The sequence below is a fragment of the Cyclopterus lumpus genome, chromosome 13 (assembly GCF_009769545.1).
Source record: "Cyclopterus lumpus isolate fCycLum1 chromosome 13, fCycLum1.pri, whole genome shotgun sequence".
NCBI classification, from domain to species: domain Eukaryota; kingdom Metazoa; phylum Chordata; class Actinopteri; order Perciformes; family Cyclopteridae; genus Cyclopterus; species Cyclopterus lumpus.
Window position 1 is genome coordinate 4,784,835 of NC_046978.1, and position 20,411 is coordinate 4,805,245.

At 44.1% G+C, this 20,411-nt stretch overlaps 1 protein-coding gene across 1 annotated transcript in view; it reads right to left on the minus strand.

Moving 5' to 3' along the window:
• The window catches only part of arhgap35a (Rho GTPase activating protein 35a), a 54,492-nt gene that overhangs the window by 10,914 nt on the left and 23,167 nt on the right, over positions 1-20,411 (minus strand). The window contains 15 exon segments of the mRNA XM_034548207.1: positions 2,044-2,185; positions 6,860-7,102; positions 7,104-7,886; positions 7,889-7,954; positions 7,956-8,042; positions 8,044-8,370; positions 8,373-8,410; positions 8,413-8,769; positions 8,772-9,687; positions 9,690-9,764; positions 9,766-9,969; positions 9,971-10,021; positions 10,023-10,475; positions 10,477-10,508; positions 10,511-10,731. Of these exon segments, the coding sequence (XP_034404098.1) occupies positions 2,044-2,185; positions 6,860-7,102; positions 7,104-7,886; positions 7,889-7,954; positions 7,956-8,042; positions 8,044-8,370; positions 8,373-8,410; positions 8,413-8,769; positions 8,772-9,687; positions 9,690-9,764; positions 9,766-9,969; positions 9,971-10,021; positions 10,023-10,475; positions 10,477-10,508; positions 10,511-10,619 (3,883 nt within the window). The 5' untranslated portion in view covers positions 10,620-10,731.

Sequence of the window (20,411 nt, forward strand, 5' to 3'; positions counted from 1 at the left end):
CACACACACACACACACACACACACACACACACCACACACACACACACACACACACACACAACACACACACACACACACACACACACACACACACACACACACACACACACACACACACACACCACACACACACACACACACACACACACACACACACACACACACACACACACACACACACACACACACACACACACACACACACACACACACACACACACACACACACACACACACACACACGAAATATGGGTTAGGAAGACGATGAAAGAAATCAAATCTGACAAGTGAAGGTACTCGTGGAGACAGAAGGAGCAGGATGACTGGATCGGGAGAGAGCAGGAGAAAAACAAGGGCACAGGAGGAAACAAGGGGATTAGGCTAAATACTAAAGGGGTGAGTGAGGGAAAGAGGTGTATGCACACACACACACACACACACACACACACACACACACCAGTGTGTATGTATAGTAACGCATATTCAACCAGTTTTTTCTCCCTCATCCAGAAGTAAGTGACACCGAGTCTGCTCCAGTTAGCACCTGAACAGGGGGAGGTGAAATCTAACGTGATGCCTTGTTATCTAGCGCTTTGCCCCGATACTCCTACACAGAGGAAAGCGATGGATGTTTTGTAAGGCCGCCACAGTAATCCACAAATACAGAGTCTCTAATCAGGACACAGATCACAGTGGAATGCAGCAGTCAGTAAGCGACAGCAACGTTTGGTCAAACTCGCATGCAACTCACTTCATGGAAGGTTAGGAAAAGACAACTTAAGCAAACTTTTGTTAGGTGGATCCCAGTATTTTTAGACCAGATAATGTGAGGTAAAATAGATGGATTCAGAGACCGTTCCTGAAGCTAGATATTAGTTGTGTTTATAAGCCGTTGTTGATTTTTAGAATATGTACAAATGCATGTTTAAATACAACTTGTGAAAAACACAATAAGCTAACTAATCAATAATAAAATGTTTGGCATTAGAGGGGTGAGAAACTGACTCATGACTACAGTATCTAAAATCCTGGTTCTAGCTCAGCCAAGAAAAAGGAAAACGTGTAGAAATATCTCCACTAACGGACCCTGAACTAAGTTGCCTCTTGTTTTGTGTAACAGCTGGTGGCAGACTGAGAGGCAAGCTGGCCGTCCCGGGGCAGTGACACCAGAACAGCCTGGCAGGGCGTTTGGCATCTGGGACAGGGTAGCAAGGTTGGGAGAAGCTATCCAATCACCTCGGTACTCCCAGGGAGGAGAAGAGGGGAGAGGATGTTGAGCAATTGAGCACGGACACTAATCCACTCAAAGTTCAAGGTAAATCTAAGCAATGAGAGTACTTTAGTTGAAAGAGTTATTCTAATATTATACTCCACGACAAATACATTTGTTGCTTAAATTCCCCCTTGGCTTTTCTCATCATCGCATTGATCTGAATGAGGCTCTGAGGACTCGTTTTAGAGTTTGCACAAAACGCTGAGATTTTAACCAACATTTTTAACTTGTACCAGTTTGAGAATTGGCACACAAACAATATTAAAGTAATATGCACAAAGAACCCATGGATCTTATCACACCTCGTTTTGCTTTATTTTTTTACGAGACACCTATTTAGGCTATTCAAAAGTAAGATAACACCCCAACCTGGTTGCTGTCCCTGGAGGTGCCCAACTATAAAGTCTACAGCTCAGCAAAGCACTACGATTTTTCAAACCTGAACAAAGAGCAACAGAGATACAAAAGAAAGCACAGAAGCATGTGCACGTAGACACAAAGGCCGTGATTTAAGGAGGACCAGAGAATCATCATAGCGACGAAGACCACAGTACATAACAATCCCACCAGGGAGGGAGGAGGATTAAGATAAGGCACTATAGTCAAATAGAAAGAAAGAGCTAAAATGAGACAGGTATCGCATACAGAGGCAGAATGGATCCTTTGAAATGATTTCAAAACACTTAAATGACGGCAGCCTGTTCTGTGCACGATTGGATTCCACGAAGCATCTGTACTCCTTGTTCTGTAAAGTCAAAGGGATTCTTACCTGTCGTCTCAATGAAACGGATGCACTTCTCAATGAAGACTGGGATTGGCCTCTCAGGAGTGACCACGGTGGCCAGTTGCAGACCAAAGTAGTTGCTCTCGTGGGGTTTCGAGATGGAATGCCTGGGTTTGGCTCGCGGTTTCTGGAAAGATATAACGAGACGAAAGAGAAGATTGGTAAAAGCACTCGGGGACTAAATGTAACATTATTTGAGCCTAAATAACACTGACATGGGCACACATTTCCAAAATGACACTAAGCCTAGAGGAATTGTTCTTGTGATTTAGATGGAAAGGGCCGTGACCATATTTTAAAGTGACTGTATTTATGAGCAAAAAGACGCAGACACATGGAGATAGACACATATCTCACACATTCCTTTGAATCCTAAACTGATAAGTAATCAAACATTCCTGACTTGAACCCGGTTCTATGCAGAAATGAAACAGTTTACTGTTGTCCTCCTTCCTTCAGAGTTCTGCATTTCTCTTTCTCTCTACTGCAAAAGTCAAAGTCTGGTATTCATTGTTTAATTACTTCCCAACTCCAGTTATTCTCCTGTTAAGAGACCTCTAATGCACTCCTGCAACATTCTCTGCCTGCCGCTGTAAGGCGTTGGCATCAGCAGTAATTGTACTGCACTTTAATGGTGTTCAGCGGGAATGTTTTGAAGGCCCCTGAGGCCTGGATCTCTAGTAAGTCTGTCAGCCCCCCGAGGCTCTGCTCTGGCAGGCAGGGTGGCGAGGCAGGGATGCATGGTTGGCTGGGCACACGGAGTGTGGGAGGAGTGCAGGCCTGACAGACACCGACACAGGAGAGGAGCAGAGGAGGGCTCATTAGAGAGAAGGAGCCCGGCGTGCCCTCTGCTATGGCCTCACTGCACTCCAGCAAACATTTTTGGTAGCACAAGCATACACACTCACAGCGGTATTCAAGGAAACAAGTAGGACAACACTAATTAATACTGAGCAGATCAACGCATATTTACCTGGACATTTTCTACACTTTTTTTTTTTTACATTTTGTGAATTTATTATGTGTTGGTGTCAGTTTAACTTTCAGCTGGCTTTCAAGGCTTCCACTTAAAAATAGCCTGACCAAGTCAATAGTATTGTCCGATACGTGGTTACTACAGATACAATCTTATATGTTAGGAGATACCTAAAAGAGATCGAAGAGTAAACTAAAGATACACATTTTTTATTGGTGGCATTCTAACATATACATTTTCCCAATTTGAAATGTAATATATGTAATGTTTATTATTGTGTTTTCTCTTCGAAGATAAATACTAAATAACTTATATTTTAAAGTATAACATGTAAAATACATTTACTGATATGGTCAGCTATCATAATAAATGCTCTTGTTCAACAGCAAAATATCTTTACTCGGATAAAAAGAAAAAGGATATTGGTCAATATGTCATTATATTCTTCTATTGTATTGATATCAGTATTGGCCTCACAGATCCAGTATCATTCATGATTTTCTATCTAGTGCTTAATGATGAAAGGGCAGAGTCGCTACTTCACTCATCAACTGGGTGCTAAGTGTCAGGAAAAACAAAATGTCAAAGATAACTCGATAACACTGATTGGCTTAAGAGTCTGATGAAGCCTCCGTGCTGAAACACAGCCGGGTAAATAGTGGCAGACCTTTCCAGCAAATCAACAAATGTGGTTCAGTTATCTTTCTATGGAGGCCGCACATGAGTGAATTCCTTCACTTAGCACTCCTAGCTACCTCCCCTGCAGCTCTGCCCGATCCCTCGTTGACGCCCCCCTTTCTCAGCGTACAGACATCCTTGTACTTGTGGCTATTAGCTGAACATCTGCACATGTGAATGTGTGTCCACACGGGCACAAAGCACTCACAGAGGCTTTAATTGAATTACAGGGGTAGTAATAATAGATTGTGACACTACAAGACAACAGCCTCTGTTTGGTGGTAGAGAGCTGGATGTCATAACTCACTGCCAGCTTTGTTTTTTTTTAGCTCAAGTAGGAGCTCATAATTTATTTGTGTCCTATCACACCGACCTGTAATATATATGTGCCCTATCTCAGTTTAGCAGACTGTCTCTGTACACCCCACCCTCCCAGCTCCTTCTCTTCCACCCACTACTCTCTTCACTGTCTTTATCCCCCTGCAGTTTTGCCTTCTGGACACTCCTTTTAGATGCTGACTGAGACAGGATATGTTGCCAGTGCTGAGAAGACAAAACAGACCACTACCACAAAAGACAAACAAAACACATCCTTAAATATAACATACAGACACCATGGTGAGCATTTACATACACTGTATGACTGTTGAAACACAAAGCCACAATACATAAATAAATACCTGTTCTATCATAAACTCTTATTCTCTCTGGCTCCATTTTACTTTATTTCCGTCATTGTGTTTGTCTATTTTTCTTTTGATTGTCTCCCTCCCTGTTATGTTTTGTATGAGGACACTAGACTGGAACTAGGTGACCTGAGGAATGTAATGCATTCCTCTTGCTGGCTGAGGAGGTTTGAAAAAAGCTGCAGAAGAGAGGAAGTGTTTCCGGCCTCTCGCTGAGGGAGGGCGGGCGGGACAGAGACACAGTTAGTCATTGCCCAAGGTAAAGGGGGTTTTTAAAATGGACTCAGTCTAGTTTCATGACTCAGAATGGTAGACAGTACCCAAAGGCTCTGACCAGGAAAGTGTTTACAGTGCATAAACCCAAACCGTCACCCTAAAAGCAACTGACTTTTGGTTAACCCTTGCAAGTCACTATAACAGGAATGGCTGTTTCTATACCAAACCAGAGTCACTGCTCCAACACAGTCTCCCTGAGATGCCCAAATAACTCAAGAACATGTCAGTCATCCTTCTGGGATGTTAGACTACACTGATGAAAATGGACTGCTTTTCTTTGAGACAACTGCTTAGAAAACAGGTGATGAATCATGATAACTGGTTACAACCACATTTAAGCCACAACATGGATATCTAGATCTGCTTTAGGGCAAAAATCAGAGGCACTAATTACAGCAATGGTCGAGAAACTGATCTAAATTTAGCAGACTTCAATTTCCTTGTAGATTTGTTTTGAAACTAGCTTAAAAATGTGTCATGTGATACTTTATTGATCCTCTTGCCCCCAGGGGGTCAGAGCACAAGGTCAGGTAAAAGTCAGCGCTACAGGAGCTTGAATACTCGCTAACCAGGGGCCTGAACTGGGCTGTCCAACTCATTGGTAGTCAGTTAGTGCATAAAGGAAATAATGTGGTTTAGGCAGTTAGGAGCTATGTGAGAAGACAGCCTTCATGCAGGTACTTGGACATCACAGCGGAGTGTGTGATAACATTAATCATCCCCCTCCTGTTCCGCCCAACTGACAGCCATGGTAATTATCACAGAAGCAGAACATACAAAAGCTGTACCTTCTATGCAGCTGACACTCATTGCCACGCAATGTGTGTGAGTGAACAGCATACCAGGCTGATAAGCCCAACAGAGTAAGGTCAAAACTATCGTCACACGTGTGAGTCAAGCAATAGACACAAACAGGAGGGAGGGGGGTCGACAGAGGACTGAGGACAGGAATGCGAGGAGCAGAAAGTATGAATCAGCAAGGAGATGAAAACACTGTTAATATGAGATAATGAAAGGAAGGAAGCGAAGAAAGCCAAGCTGATAACTTGGCGTTTTAAGGACAAGCTGACCAGCCTTGGCACATACTTCACTGCAGTAACCCGATGACTCTGATGTCAATCACCAAATCATTAACCTGATGACACTAATGTCAATCACAAGCTCATTAACCGCAAACAAACTGCACTGTTGGCAGCTAAGTTGTAAACAATGCGTAGTCGTAGCGAGGCAAGGTCACTGCACAATCAGGTACTGTAAATATTAATTAAAGATTGAAGGACTCAATTGCTGTGATCTCTGCCATTTATTTTGCACGCTACAAATTTTGTTTGCTGAACAGCAGGGGTGTTTAGCCACTTTGCTAAGGGTATACCATTAGTTCAAATATCTCTTCATGTATTGCAACAGCATGAATTGTAAGATGGATGTTGATGCTTTCAAAATCTTGCTAAAATAAATATCCAACATCATTAAGCCAGCTCTTAATAATGGGAAACCGTATGCAACAAAGCAGACATCCACACAAGAACAAACTGATACAAGAAACACATGTTCCACTGTGGCTCTGTGCTATTCATTAGGAGTTTGCCTTCTTGGATACAAGTTTAGTGACTGGAGTTTCTCCCTTTCCTCTGATTATCTGGCTAGTTTAGAGAACTCTCACACAGTGGTCAGGGTCAACTATAGCAGATGTGCTTTCAGAGGAACTATGGCGTGTTTTCACTGAGGTAAAGAAGTAGTCATTGCTCGACATGAGTAATTAACAGTTAACAACCAAAGCAAACAGGTGTTGAATCTCAAACCAACTAATTGTACTAAGGGATTCTGGACATTTAATCCATTCTGTCCATAAACCAATACATGTGTATATACACAGCGGACAAATTTTTATAGGAGCAAACATCCAGCATCCAGTCAGTCATAAGCCACAATGCACAGTAAGCTTAAATGAAATGTCCACTATTTATACATGTGCCCCCTTCCTGCCGAAATAGTTAGGATGGTTCTTCACTTTACTTGGACAATGTTTACACACAAATATATATTTTTAAATAACGCTTGTTACCTGTTGTCTTTGGGAATAGTTATATCAACCAATTAAAAGTTCTCAATTTGAGAATAGACACTTTGAGACTCATCACTCATACTGTAAATTACAGAAACAGATGGCTGCACAAACACTAACCTTTGTATTTCTTCGCAGGCTCTTAAGAATATTTCTTCTTTTGGGATCCTCACTCTCTTCGACAGAGTTGTCTTTTTGGGCTCCGACCTCATCCTGGTTAACCTTGGGTGGACCCCCCATTTCATCATCACTGCCTATAGAGAAGCTAGTCCTAAAACTGCTGAACTTGCCAAGCCGTTTGGATCTGTCTCTGTAAAGTTTGGGCTTTACCCCAATGGCGGACAACTTTCTCCTTCGCTCCAGCCGAACTGCTATCAGCCTCACTGTTCCGACCACGTTCCCCCAGCACTCCCGTTGGAGTGGCCTTGTTGGCATTGCGGATAGTGATAATCTTGCCCTGTGTGCTGTCATGAGGGACAGAGTAAATGCTCTCCTCTTCTGAGGGTCGAGGTTTGCTCACAGCATCCATGGGCTCTGCGTAATCGGAGGGGTCATAGCCACCATCACTACCTGGAGCCCAAGTGACGGCTTGGGGCAAGGAGCGGCGGTTGGTGCCACCCTGCTGGTCCATATAGGGGCCGAGGTTCACCTTACGAACAGGCTTGGGCTTCACTTGTGGAGGAACCTTGTTGTTCAGCTTGCTCTCAAAGGTGCTAAGATCAGAAATGACAGAGAAAGTATCACTTGAATCCAGATCTGGCAGCTTGAAGCTTCCCAGGTGGGAACTGAGGCTGCCATCCTCCCTCAAGGTAGGGTAAGGTGGTGATGGATCGATATCGTCCTCTGAGTCCATAAGAATATGAACTGGACTAGGAGAGCCACAGCGAGGGCTGATGCTCTCATTGGTACATGCCTCGGCCACATTATCATACATGTGTGTGGCCTCAACAATAGTGCTCTTCTCTACCGCCTCTTTGAGAAAGGATTGGAAGAGGTCTATCTTATGAAGCCCCCCTACTACCCCACCATGTCCACATATTACTGTGTTGAACCTGGCATCTATTTCATGGGCCAGTTCCTCTCCTTGACTGACCTGCTCTTTAGCTGACTCTGAGTCAGACAGCTCCATCTGGCTCTCCCCAACTGCTTAGTCAACTGAACTGGGATGATGTCTTGGACCTCACACAGGAAAGCACATAATGTTTCCATAGAAGCCCTTGCGGCGAGCAGAGTAAACTGCAATGTAGCCATGGACCAGCTTGGTCTTGCGGAGCGAGAATGAGGAATGAAAGGAGAGCAGCGACCAGCTCAATGTTCTGCCTCTGACCTCCTATACTAAGATCCAGCAAAACCGAGGTGCCACTGCTGAGGTTAGCAGCAGGGCGACAATGCTGGGGCGACAGGAAAGGCGCAAGCAGCTGATCTATGTCATACGTGTCTCCACACATCAGGCACATGACTATCCTCAGGTCTGCCTCTAGCACTGGCTGGGACTAGTGAGTCTCTGAAGGCAGAGGATGGAGGGGGTAAGGGAGGGGGAGCTGCTCCTTTTGCTTCTCCGTAATTCCAAGAGGCCCCTTTAGCATCTGGTTGATCTGCCTCTCATTGACATTGCGACCGTAGCTCATTGCCTGGAGAGGCGGGGGTCTAAGAAGGCACACTGAAGCTTTCAGCCACCTGATGCCCTTGTTGGATAAGAGTCTGAGCTGTCTCCCCCCCAATATCCCCAATGGACCCCACTCCCCGCTTGTGACCAGCAAGGAGGGGAGAGCGGGACTTGAGCTAAGCTGTTTTCCCTTTCCCTTCTGCTTATGGTGACTCCCTAGGCTTCTCTAGACACTCGAACAACATAAGAGAGGGTATTCTTGAGTTGTACAAACACAGGCAACCATGAGGTGTAAAGGTTGGTGTGTGGAATGAATTGACTGGCAGACGCACGTTGCCCTCTATGGGACGAAGGGCTAACTCATACATCTTGCCGTCTAACACGTACCGGTCATCACTGGTGCACATGGCCCTTATCTCATTGCCATCTCTCTGGCTAGCCCATCTGTACCGAGGATGACAAGATTTATCCGTTCAGCCCTCCCCAAATCCAGTCTTGAACTATCTGTTGATGGGTAGCGTGTGGGGAATCTGTAGGCCAGTGTCTGCTCTATCTTACTGTCCACACAGTGGGGATTATTGGGACACGTGTCCTTTGTAGGGTGGTAGACAAAGTGGATATGTTTCAATACCAGAGCATCCCTTTCTGCCTGCAGCTTCTGCAGGGCTTTAAACCGTTGCTCCTCACCCAACACCTCCTGAATGGCTCCCATTTTCTCTTTACTTGGCTTTGCATCCACTTCCAGCTCATAAAAGAGCTCAGAGTATTCAAGAAGCAGTTCCTGAAAGTCCTCTTTGGCTCGGTCAATAATTTCCTTCTGGTGTTTGTTGTAGATATCCAGATATTCAGACTCATCTAGCCAATGGTAGAAGTCTTCATTCATGATGAAGCTTCTGGCCTCCTCCCAGGGTTTCCCTGGTGTGATGAAAGGAGAGACACTTAGCTTCTCCTTGAACTCCCATCTCATCTTGGCCCTCTTGCGCTCATTCCTTAGCTGCTCCAGGTGGGTCTCATAGATAGCTTCAGCTGCGGGAGTCTCCAGGAGGTCCTGGGGGATTCGATCATCCTCCATGTTATCAATGTGTGGTGTGGTCTCCCAAGGGGTGTCATCCAGCACTATAAACCATTGGGAGAAATCTCTCTTTGTCTCCAGGACTTTCTGAACTCCAGACCAGCTCAGGTGGTCTATCTCATCCAACTCTGGTAACAGTACAGCCAGGGCCTGTGGTAGAGTACTAAGATAGGCCTTCCTACGCTTCTCTATATGGTCTTGTTTAAGTCTATGCACATGTTGCTGGAAGAGCTTCTTGGCTTTCGCTGTCCCCTCAAGGAAAACGTAGTCCATTGTACTCAGGTGCACGACTGCATGCGGCGACTGACTGTGGGCCATGGCTCATTGTGGTTCTTCACGAGTCGGCTTGACCAGCCACTCATAGCGGTCTTTAGCTGAGGCAATCTGTTGACTCTGCTGTTTCAGTGCCTCAAAGTAAGGGATAATTTTGGGTTTTTCCCCTACCCTTAGTCGATGAGCTTGAATCAGTGTAAGACAAGGCAAGGTTCAACATTTAACATTAGATCTTGCTGATGTTTCTACCACCTGTAGGTTCTTCTTGGCTAGGGCAAAAGGTGTGCGAGTCTTTAATGTATCGCTCAACTCCTTCATCACATTTGGTGAGAAACCAGTACCACAGGTTTCTTTGTTTTTGCAAGCTGGTTGTACAGGTTGGTAACAAACTTCATCTGGTCCTCAAAGCTACGGTTCATACCCCTGCTAACATCCACACAGAGTAAAAAGCCATCCACCATCAGCTTGCCTTCAGGCATCTGTTTCTGCTCAAAGTCCATGCTCAAGCCCCAGCTGATCTGTGCAAAAAGTACACTCAGCTTCTCAGCCGAAGCCAGCTTGGTAGAAGCTGCCCTCTTGATGTAAGGCTGGAGCGCTGTGCTTCGGTGTGGCTGGAACGTCTGATCATCAATGAACTCTGTCTGCTCCACCACATTCATACGGCATTCGGGCCCCTCCTCCAACATCCGGCCAGCCTCTCCCCAAAACAGGAAGTGGTCATTGTTCACCACACGGCCTCCAAAATCACTGGTGCTGAGAACGGAGGTGTGGTCTAGGTGGAAGTCATTCTGCACTTGGCCGGACAAAGCGGTTACACAGCAAGACTTGCCCACACCACATTGGCCTTTCTCCTTCTCTGTGCCGGACAGCCCAATGACGACCAGGTTGTAGATGGGTGCTCGCACATCTTGCTTTTTGGCCATCATCATCGCTGGCAGAGGCTCATCCTGCCATGCTGGCCAGTAGCTCTAGGGTGATGAAAGGTCTGCCAGGGAAAGAGGGTTTCCATGCAAGAGGATCTCACTGGGCTGGGGTCTGGCCCTGCATAATAGAGCAAGAGAGACAGAAAATGGAGATAATTAATCCACAGAAATACAGAAAAACACATTCCAATGACAGGCTTTATTATTAGAGCGCTATTGTGTCACTCGTCTAAACTCCTTCTGTGCGACTATGTGCTGTTAATAATGTTTAATCTGTGATCCTATTTCTCTACTGAATATTTCCTGAAAAGATTGAGGTCAGTGGCAAAGCCGCTGGAATGCTGCACATTACTTAACCCAGCTGTAGCTCAGTAAAAGGCAATTTTTCCACATTTAATTGTTATACTGCCAGGACTGCACCGCTGACAGTGGTGCCTCCTCATTCATTCCTGTGTTCGTTGAGACTGTGTTTTGGCGTATTATCCAACATCTAACACGATGGTGAGTCGTCTCACTGCCAGCAGCAGTAGAATCAAGTATGTGGAGTTTTTGGTATTGCAGAAAACAGACTGTGCACACACTCACTACCACACACACACACACACACTTGTGAAAACAGGCTCACTAAGCTCCCTGCACCCAAAATGAAAGACACACACAAGAAGATGAAAGCAGATAAGTGTTCCAGAGCTAAAGTTACTAATTGGCCAACTAGGGAAAGCCATCTGCATTTTAAAAGGCTGCACTGCCTGTTGGCTGACTCGTCTCCAAAAACATGTTTTCCTATGTTTTCCTCACCATACAGCAGTCTGCAATCAGAGTCGGCTGATTGCACCATCACTAATGTCTCAACATATTACAAACGGTAGATGATGGAACATTTTCAGCCAATTTCTGGACCGTATCAACATATATATCCAAGAACTGAGTGTTAATATGAAAATGTCCTAAAATGTAAAATTCATGTTTTGACAGAATGTTAGACACAAATATGCAAAAGAAATTAAATGAAAAAATAGAAACATAGAAACATACATAGAGGCTTAGTTGACCAACTCTCAGTATAATTACTCCATCAGTAGATCCGGTCTAAAATAACGAGAGACACGAGGGTGGGGAATGCTCCTTTATGGAATGGCCCTCTTTGACAGCACAATTTGTAAAGGAATATAAACTCTTTCAAGACAGCCAGCAAACAGACTTGCAGTACAAGACCACCCCCTCCATGTCATAACTGAGGCATTAATGTAGTAAAACAGACATTAAACCCACTATTAATCATGAATAGCTCTTTGACAGAGAGCACAAAAGCAGACAAAGCCTTCACTGCTGCTGAATCGAGTTTGTCAGACAACAGAGAACTGTGGATGCGCAAAGATGAACTTCAAAGCCCAACGCTGCTACACCAGAGGGCCGAGACAATGAAAAGGAAATGGTAGGAGTAGTAAGAAATGCACTACAGTGGAACACACTGTAGATAAAAAGCAACCTCACACAATAGTGTACCAACTACTGCATGTACTGGACATTTGAGTTTTACTTAAGAAAGCTGAGCCACTAATTGAAGTTCAAAGTGCTGCACAGGTTTATATCCAAGTGCCATCAGAAAAAAGGAATCCATATCAAAAAGAAAGTCTTGTGTTTTGATATTTTGCAGAGGAAAAATGCATGAAAATGGATCAAGGCAGCACTATATGGACTCAGCCTCTCTATTAAGGCATTGTGCTGTGCTCAGCCAGACTTGCTGGTCTATATTTTTCAAATAGGTATATCTCATGGGAATTAGGGTTAATTCAAAATTGTCTCTTTCCAGACTCTATGTGTTTACTGCGTTACTACATGTGTGTATTTCCTTGTCTGTGCGCACCAGCTTATAATTTATATTGTGTGCGCCCCCAAGTCTCTGCTCACTGAACACATCAGTTGGAAAACAGTGCAATCTGACAGCCTTGAACCAGATGAGAAGACCTGAAGATGTGGCATCTATAGAGCAGAGTTAGCAGGTTGAACGCACATCAGTGTCCTGACCTAGTCATGTTTACAATACAGACTACAACCAGCCCACAAAAGAACATGACCTGTAACCCTGGATAGGGTCCAGTGGCTAAAGAGAACATGTATCCAGCTTGTTAACCATCACTTTGATAGATATACTATATCTACATCACACCTGTGCTACACACTGTTCACAGCATGAACAAGTTATGGGAAATTCATAAAATATATGTCTGACATCAACTAGGATGTATTAACAGTTCCTTGTTAATTTCTATAATGTTATAGTGTTATCATTAACTGTGTTCTAAATTGTATATGGTTACTTTTGGAAGTCAACCAAAAGGGCTCTGCTATTTCAACGATTGCTGCGATCTGCACCTCTGGACAGACAGAACTGTTGTGATATGCTCAAAGTAGCTGCCTACTCAGCTGACAGAGGGTGTTACATACAGATTTGTATGGAAGCCCTATGAGTTTACATATAAAAGTGCACACATGAATGTAGACACACACAACTTTTTTTTTATCCTATGCGACACCCTGTTGATGAGTGTGAGCTGTGTGAAATAGGTCATGTTTGTGACCAGTTGTGAGCGTGTCTGGATTAAATAAAGTCAAGCACTCCTAAAGTCTCCATGAACCTGGAGGCTAGCCAGGCTCAACATTCTCTCAGATGAATTGCTAACATCTGCTTCACTGACCCCACCTATCATTTTCTAGGAATGTTCCTATGTATGTGCCGTGCATGTCAATCTACAAGTTCATACATATTTTGAGACAGTTAACCAACATCCTCACAGTAGAGTGCAGGCTAAGCGTGTGTGCAAGTGTGCACGAGAGAGAGAGATGTTTTTTTGCAAGAGAAATAATGCAGTTGATTTTTTTTTCTGGTCTGTCCGAGTAACAGGTCAGTGTGAGGAGAAAACATACAGCTCAGAATTCAGTTTCAAGTGATATGAGGATGCAGTGGTTTAAAAAAACAGCAGCAGATAATGGATGAAAATAAAAAGTCTCATGAGACTGACTGCTGTGCCCAAACCAAACTGACAGAAAGATAGAATATTTGTGACATTACCAGTGCACAACTCAGCTCGTTTCAACAGCCTGTCTACTGGCAGTGGAAATGCAGCATTTCATACACAATAGATCTCGTCATTTAGGGAATACATTTCCTCTTTCCGCACGCAGACCTATAAAAACACCACTGCCTGAGCTAAACTAGCCTTAGTGAAGCAGTCCAGTTGTAGAGCACTCAGACAGCCAGTCTCCCAGTTCACCCCGAGGCCTGGGGCGCATGTCCAGCAACATACCACTGTCTCGAGGCCCAGGGCGGTTTAGGGCTTACGCAGAGTTAGGTTAGAGCCTGCGATGCATCTGCCTCTGACCCTGAAACATTAGGACAAGCAGAATAGGAGAGTTTGAGGAGGTAGAAGAGATACAGGAAGGAGTGGAAATAGTTGGGGGGAGGAGACTGAGGACGGGACGTTGGTGCACATGGAGAGGATGGGAGTATAGAGAAGAATGGGTATGAGGGGAAGACGAGAGGGGTCAGTGGCCTGGGTCATGTGAGCCACACATTAGAATCCCCTCAGGGAAGAGGGGGGAGGGCGTGGTGAGGCCTGCATGAGTTGAGGGTCAGGGTCTGACCCTTCACATCTCTCTCCCCCTGCCTATTCACAAACAGAACTACAGGGAGGACATACCTAAATACCACATCTCCATTTCCCTGTTGCATATTCTCTTCCTTTCTCTGACAAGCATTTACAAATCTATTGGTTCAAAACCGTTAAGACAGCTAATGGTGACTTAACTAAACCAGCCATTTCTAGGTCACTGACTGTCTCTTGGACAAGAGAATCCAAGGCTGATAGGATGCATCTGTAAGGTATTGGAGTGCAGCCTGAAGCTAATGCTAGGGCAGCAGGGCGTGAAGTTAATCATAACACGTGCTACAAAGGGCAGCAGGGAAGACGCTGTGTGCACTGCCCATAAGGAGAGACCATGTAGCCTTCACAGGGAGGCTGCATTCCTTTCATAAGAGAGCAAGAAAGGAGCCAGGGAGTATTTGTCAGTCAAAGTCTGTTTGGACATACCAAAATAAATCCTTATCGCTTTGACGTATTAGCCTACATGTAGAGTGCACAAGGACTGAATGAGATAACCATGAGGGCAAACTGGATCTCAAACGGAGTAAGAAGAAAATCCCAGTCAAGAGAAGTCGTTGTGAGGGAACTTATAATTATTGTGTGGAAGTGGAACATTATAAGGATCAACTTCACGAGTTTAATTCTTAATGAGGGGCTGATATGAATCAAATATGTGTGCGGGTGCTTCGAGATATCCAGTGCTAAAGTTATTCCCGGACACAATGGCAAAACAATCAGATATTTCTTACTCCATGCAGTACAGTTAATACTGAAAACTGCTAAACAAGGTTAAACGCGAAAGATTGCTTCCCAGCAATCCCTCTGATTGAACTGTATTATACACTCAGGAAGGCTGGAAATTGACAGAAAGAAAGGTCATGAAATAGTCATGAAGCAGTGTGACGGGGATGATGATGATGACAGATCGTCAGCGAGAAAAAAAACACTCTCTCTCTCTCTCTCTCTCCCTTATTCTCTAAGACTCGGGATAGCCCTCCCTTTGCTGCGGTCCAAAACATGCCCCCCCCCCCCATCCCCTTTTCCCCTCCTTCTGCATGATGCAAGTCTGCAACCAGTTTTACTTCCTCTCTCCTCTACCTTATTGTCTTTCTGCCTCTCCTGCGCTCACCCACAAACATTATCCTCATCATATAGATTTCCCATCTCCATCTGTCAAGATCTTTTTCATTCCAACTCTTCCCCGTCTCCAACACTCCAACCCACCCTCCCTTATTTTCCTCCTCTGGAGACTTGCTGTCCATTAGTAGCTAACTAGGGTCATGGGCAGGAGATTGGGCTGTGGTGGGGTGGGGTGGGGGCAAGCTCCTTAGCCATATTGTTCAAATGTGCTGAAACGTTAAAATATAACTGATGTACACACTGAAATCCTTTCACCAAGTTTTATATTGAAAACAAACTAAATTAGCAGCACTACACACTAACTAATACCGTACGTAAACATATGGATAGAACCGCACTTTAGACCTAGTCTTCTTGGAAGGCTAAAAATCAGCAGAGCACTACCATTGACCTTCCGCCATGTTTTTATCGATGTAAAACAAACCCTCAATGCTTGCTGTGCTTGCTTACTTTAGGTGATGCTGGACAGTATTTACCATGACCACCCAAACCACAAGAGCAAATCCAACAGAAAGGAATTATTCCCAGGAGAAGAAAATACTTGGACGTAAGCAAGAGCTCAGCACAGCCTGAATGTCCTTCCACTCATTTACTATGTATTGCATCATACAAAATGCATATCTGCCCACAAACACACAGATATTAATGCAGCAGCCAACCAGCCATTAGGCATACAGGTCCTGATCCAGAGCTGGTCAGTTTGACAGATTATGGGCACCAGGGATTACCTGCATCTATTTTCATCTTTCCATTTGCAGGATCACAAGTGTATTATAGTTTTTGTAACCTAAAGTGAAGCTGCCATGTAGCCAAGCTATACACGTTGAGTTCACTTCCCCCTCCAATGTCCGCCTGAGGAGAGAGGTGGACAGACGGACAGAGGGAGGAAGGAAGGATGCAGGATAAGAGCAGGGAAAAAAGGATGAGAGGGACAAAGACTGTAAACAAATATTCAGTCAACAACTAAGAATGCAGCATATCAGGAATAAGATGAAAGGAAGAGGGCAGAGAAGATTAAATTTAAGACTGAAGAGTTCAAGGAGCGAAAACAGACGAAAGAGCAAGGGTTTAAGTCGGATAAAGAACGGATCTTGAAAGAATGGACAGCCTATTCAGAGGATGGAAGGAGAGATAGTGTGTCACTGCTGTACCAGAAGGCCTCCCTGATAGCGCAGCACAAAATAATGTGCTGGAAACAGTTATAAATTTGGTACTAGCACCAATATATCCTTTTTTACAAGCACACGCAAAAGAAGTACTCACGGTGCATTATTACTTCTTCAATTATACGGTCATTATTTTCCAGGTTGAAAGCAAGCGAGTGAGAGGTCACCGTGTTTCTGCAACACCAGTTTTCTGACCTTCACGTGCGGCATTGTTTGATTTCAGTCACTAAGCTTTAATCAGTTTTCTCTTTGATGTCGACAGAGCTTGAATCATTGGTCCATTAATTGTTTTGTTGAAAGAAAGAAAATGAACTGGTTCGTTTTTTAATTAATTTATAAGAAAGATGAGCTGAACATCTCTGCTTCTCAAATGTGAGGCTTTGAGGATTTATATAATTGTACACTTAATAACTTTGGGTTTTTGACTGTTGGTCCGACCAAGCAAGCAATTTGAAGAGTGCATCTTGGATTTGGGAAACTCTGATTAAGTTGTTGTTTTCGTTAACATTTGATAGCATAACTGCCTGAGATTTTGGGGCCCAAACACTGGTAGATGGAAACATTTGCTCCAGAAATTCCCTGTTCAACAGGCTACACAACATAAACAACAACAAGTGTTGCTTTATATGTGTGGTCAGAAAGACAGACAAGCCTGTGTTTTCCCTTTGGCACAAAAGCTCATCTGTGGGCCTCTGCTCTCCCTCCCACTTAATTCCCTCTGCCAGGCATGAACTGCCTTACTCATTTCTTTCAATGCCCCCTGGCCCTTGTCTAATTCTGCCTATATTTCCCGTCTTCCTCCGTCTCACCATGCCTCCGCTGTGCTCTGTCTCTCTCAGCAGTCGTACCCAACCTCGTGGCCTGGCAGACTGTCTGCTGCTGGAGATATTAGCATACATCTGATCCCTGCTCCCCTGCTAGAATGCCTGTCAGCATCACCGCAACTGTATACACACACACACACACACACACACACACACATTCAGACATCCAATACAGCCGTCCTGTCCTCCCGGCCAAACTCGATGCAACAGCACAAACAAACAAACAGCTACAACACAGACGAATATAGACCGTACGCAGATATGTCAAATACACTCAACAGTTGTGTGGTTAAATATGACAGCTTTTTGCTCTCTTCCTAGAGGAGGGGGTTCGGCGGCGGGTCTTCGAACCCAGCCGCTAATCTTCCACCGTGAGCCTCCAATTGTAAATGCTCGTGTAAATTGTCAGCAATGGTGTGTGGTTGTTTGTGTCTTTACAGAAGTGGGAACTGGATTTATGTTTTATACCAAGGACTGGATATCGTTTGATGAATATATTTTAAAAATAGATAGATTTCTTCTATACAAAAAAGAGCCTGTAATCCAGAAAGGGAGTCGTGCTCTCATACTGCTGAAGGGATATTACAGCAGAAAAGTTGCTGAACAGAAACTTAACTACTGTAGATAAATCTGCACTCTGACTTCTGGGTAGAAAAACTTCATGTAGTCAGAAAGTGTCTTGAAACATAATTCCATATTTTTCAATAACTCGACTAAGTGATTCGCACACACAACCTCAATTCTACTCCCAGGCAGATAAACCACATTAAATACTATGATTTGTGAAGGACAGATTCCTTCAATTTAATCATTATTATTATTATTATTATTATCAACCCGTTGTTAGTGGGGTGATCATTATTTGCTCAAGAGGGTCCAATAGATCTGTGACCGTCTTGATTGCAGCCGCGCAGCTTCCATTGTTTAGTTTTGCTATGAGAGTTTCCATCGTGCAGCTTATGGGCTGCGTTCACCCATGTCTTTGGAGAGGGATGCCGCCCTCTTGCTCCATTAGTCGACTCATCGTTTGTTTTGCTCTTCGTCGACGGAGGTTTCTTTAATGGATTAGTTATATTTTCTGAGAACATCTCAAGATTTAAAATGGTGCTTTTGTGGAATTAAGTTGGCAAAATAGTACGGCTGCTGCTTCGCACTGCTCTCATATTGCAGTCGCAGCAAATAATGCCGCCCCAAATGACAGCACCGGTGCAGAAGCGTAGCATCCGTCCTCTAGTTGGCCCTCAGGTAAACACCATATCTCTGTCAGCACTTGATTCGTAGTTACGAGCCCCCAGCTCCTCGTTGACATTCGCACCATTGACATTGTTATATATCAAATAGAGAGCCATTAATAACCTGCACCATCCACTGAAACTCCTCAGTCAAGATATATTCCACAAAATTCAGAAAGACTTCTACATTTTTATATTTATAACGCTGAAGGATAATGATGCTTAAGTGTTTCCATCTGGGCTTGTAACCCCAAGGCTTTGAATATAATCAGGCTTTATGATCCCAACAGGGAGATCTACCAGTCCAGAGATCACACAAACTGTTACTAGGTGACAGATGGTCAACACACTCACACTCACACTCACACTCACACTCACACTCACACTCACACTCACACTCACACTCACACTCACACTCACACTCACACTCACACTCACACTCACACTCACACTCACACTCACACTCACACACACTCACACTCACACTCACACTCACACTCACACTCACACTCCTAACTCGACCGCTCTGATTAAATAGAAAAAGGTTTTGTTTTTGGCTCCTCCATGCCGGGAGAGATGTTCAGGCGTCGCTGAATCTTGAAACCAATTAAAATCAGAAAATGACAGAAATAATAAATAAAAAAGATTACTTATTAAAATTTTAAATTAAAAAAAAAAGACAAAATTGGGCCACGGGGGAAATGCAAAATGTATATAAACCAATTTCTACCAAATGCTGAAGAGTGCAAGCTCAAAAACGGTGTTGGCTGTGAAAACGTATTCCAGCAGCTACTGTACATCAGTGTGTAGCCTGGTGCTACTGGGCTGGGCTGAGCAACAGTATCCGTAGAGCATCATCACACCCTGCCAGTCGCACAAGAAGACAAACTAGTCAATAGGTGCCACACCACGTGCATCTCCAGTCAATCCCTTCAATCATTCCTTGCCCCGTGGAAGGCAAATAAAGCATTCAACAGTAATTAAAGAACGCCTGGACACAGCACTGCCAGCTGCTTTTGACAGACTCCCTGGTAGTTAAAGGCCCAACCCAGATTCAAACAAAAGCTGTTAACAAGCCATCCCAACACTGGCTTTGTATGTGTAATTATTCTTTCATTGAATTGGAGAATTCTTTCACCCACAAACTGATCGACCCATCAAGCGAGTTTGGCAAGAAACGGCTCGTTATAATAAAGTAGATTTTTAAACTACAAATGCTTTTTGAAGGCTTATATTTCTTTCTAGACACCGCAACAAATGGTGTTTTTCATTTTCGAGTGGCACAAAGGGAAAGACATTATTTTCCAACAGGAAAAGTAATCGTTCAAGAACTTGGGTGCCCCAACCTATGCAAAAAAATAATTAATAAGCCAAAGAAAAGAACTAAAGTTTGTTGGATGCAGATGTATTGCGAGGTGTAGCATCTGATTTAATAAATGAGCTAGTGAAAAGCATTATGAGAGAACAAGAAGAGTTTTGAGGTAAGAAGGGGCGAAAGAGACAGTTAGTATCTGGGGGAGGAGGATAACACAAGCAGCTTCTAGTAAGTGCTCAGCACTTGCGGTTGGCTAATGGTACACAGACAAGGCTACTTTACGATCGCTCATCTGCACTTCTTGTTGCTGCCGCCCTGACAAGCCTCAACATGAAGGGATAAGCTGCTGTTAAGAAGGATAGACAACCACTTTCTCTCCCTCTTTGCCCTCCACCTTTCCCACGGTTGTCTCCGCTGCCATTCCATTTGTATGCCCGTTATTCTCCTCTTTAAATTGTTCTCATTACTTTTTGCTCT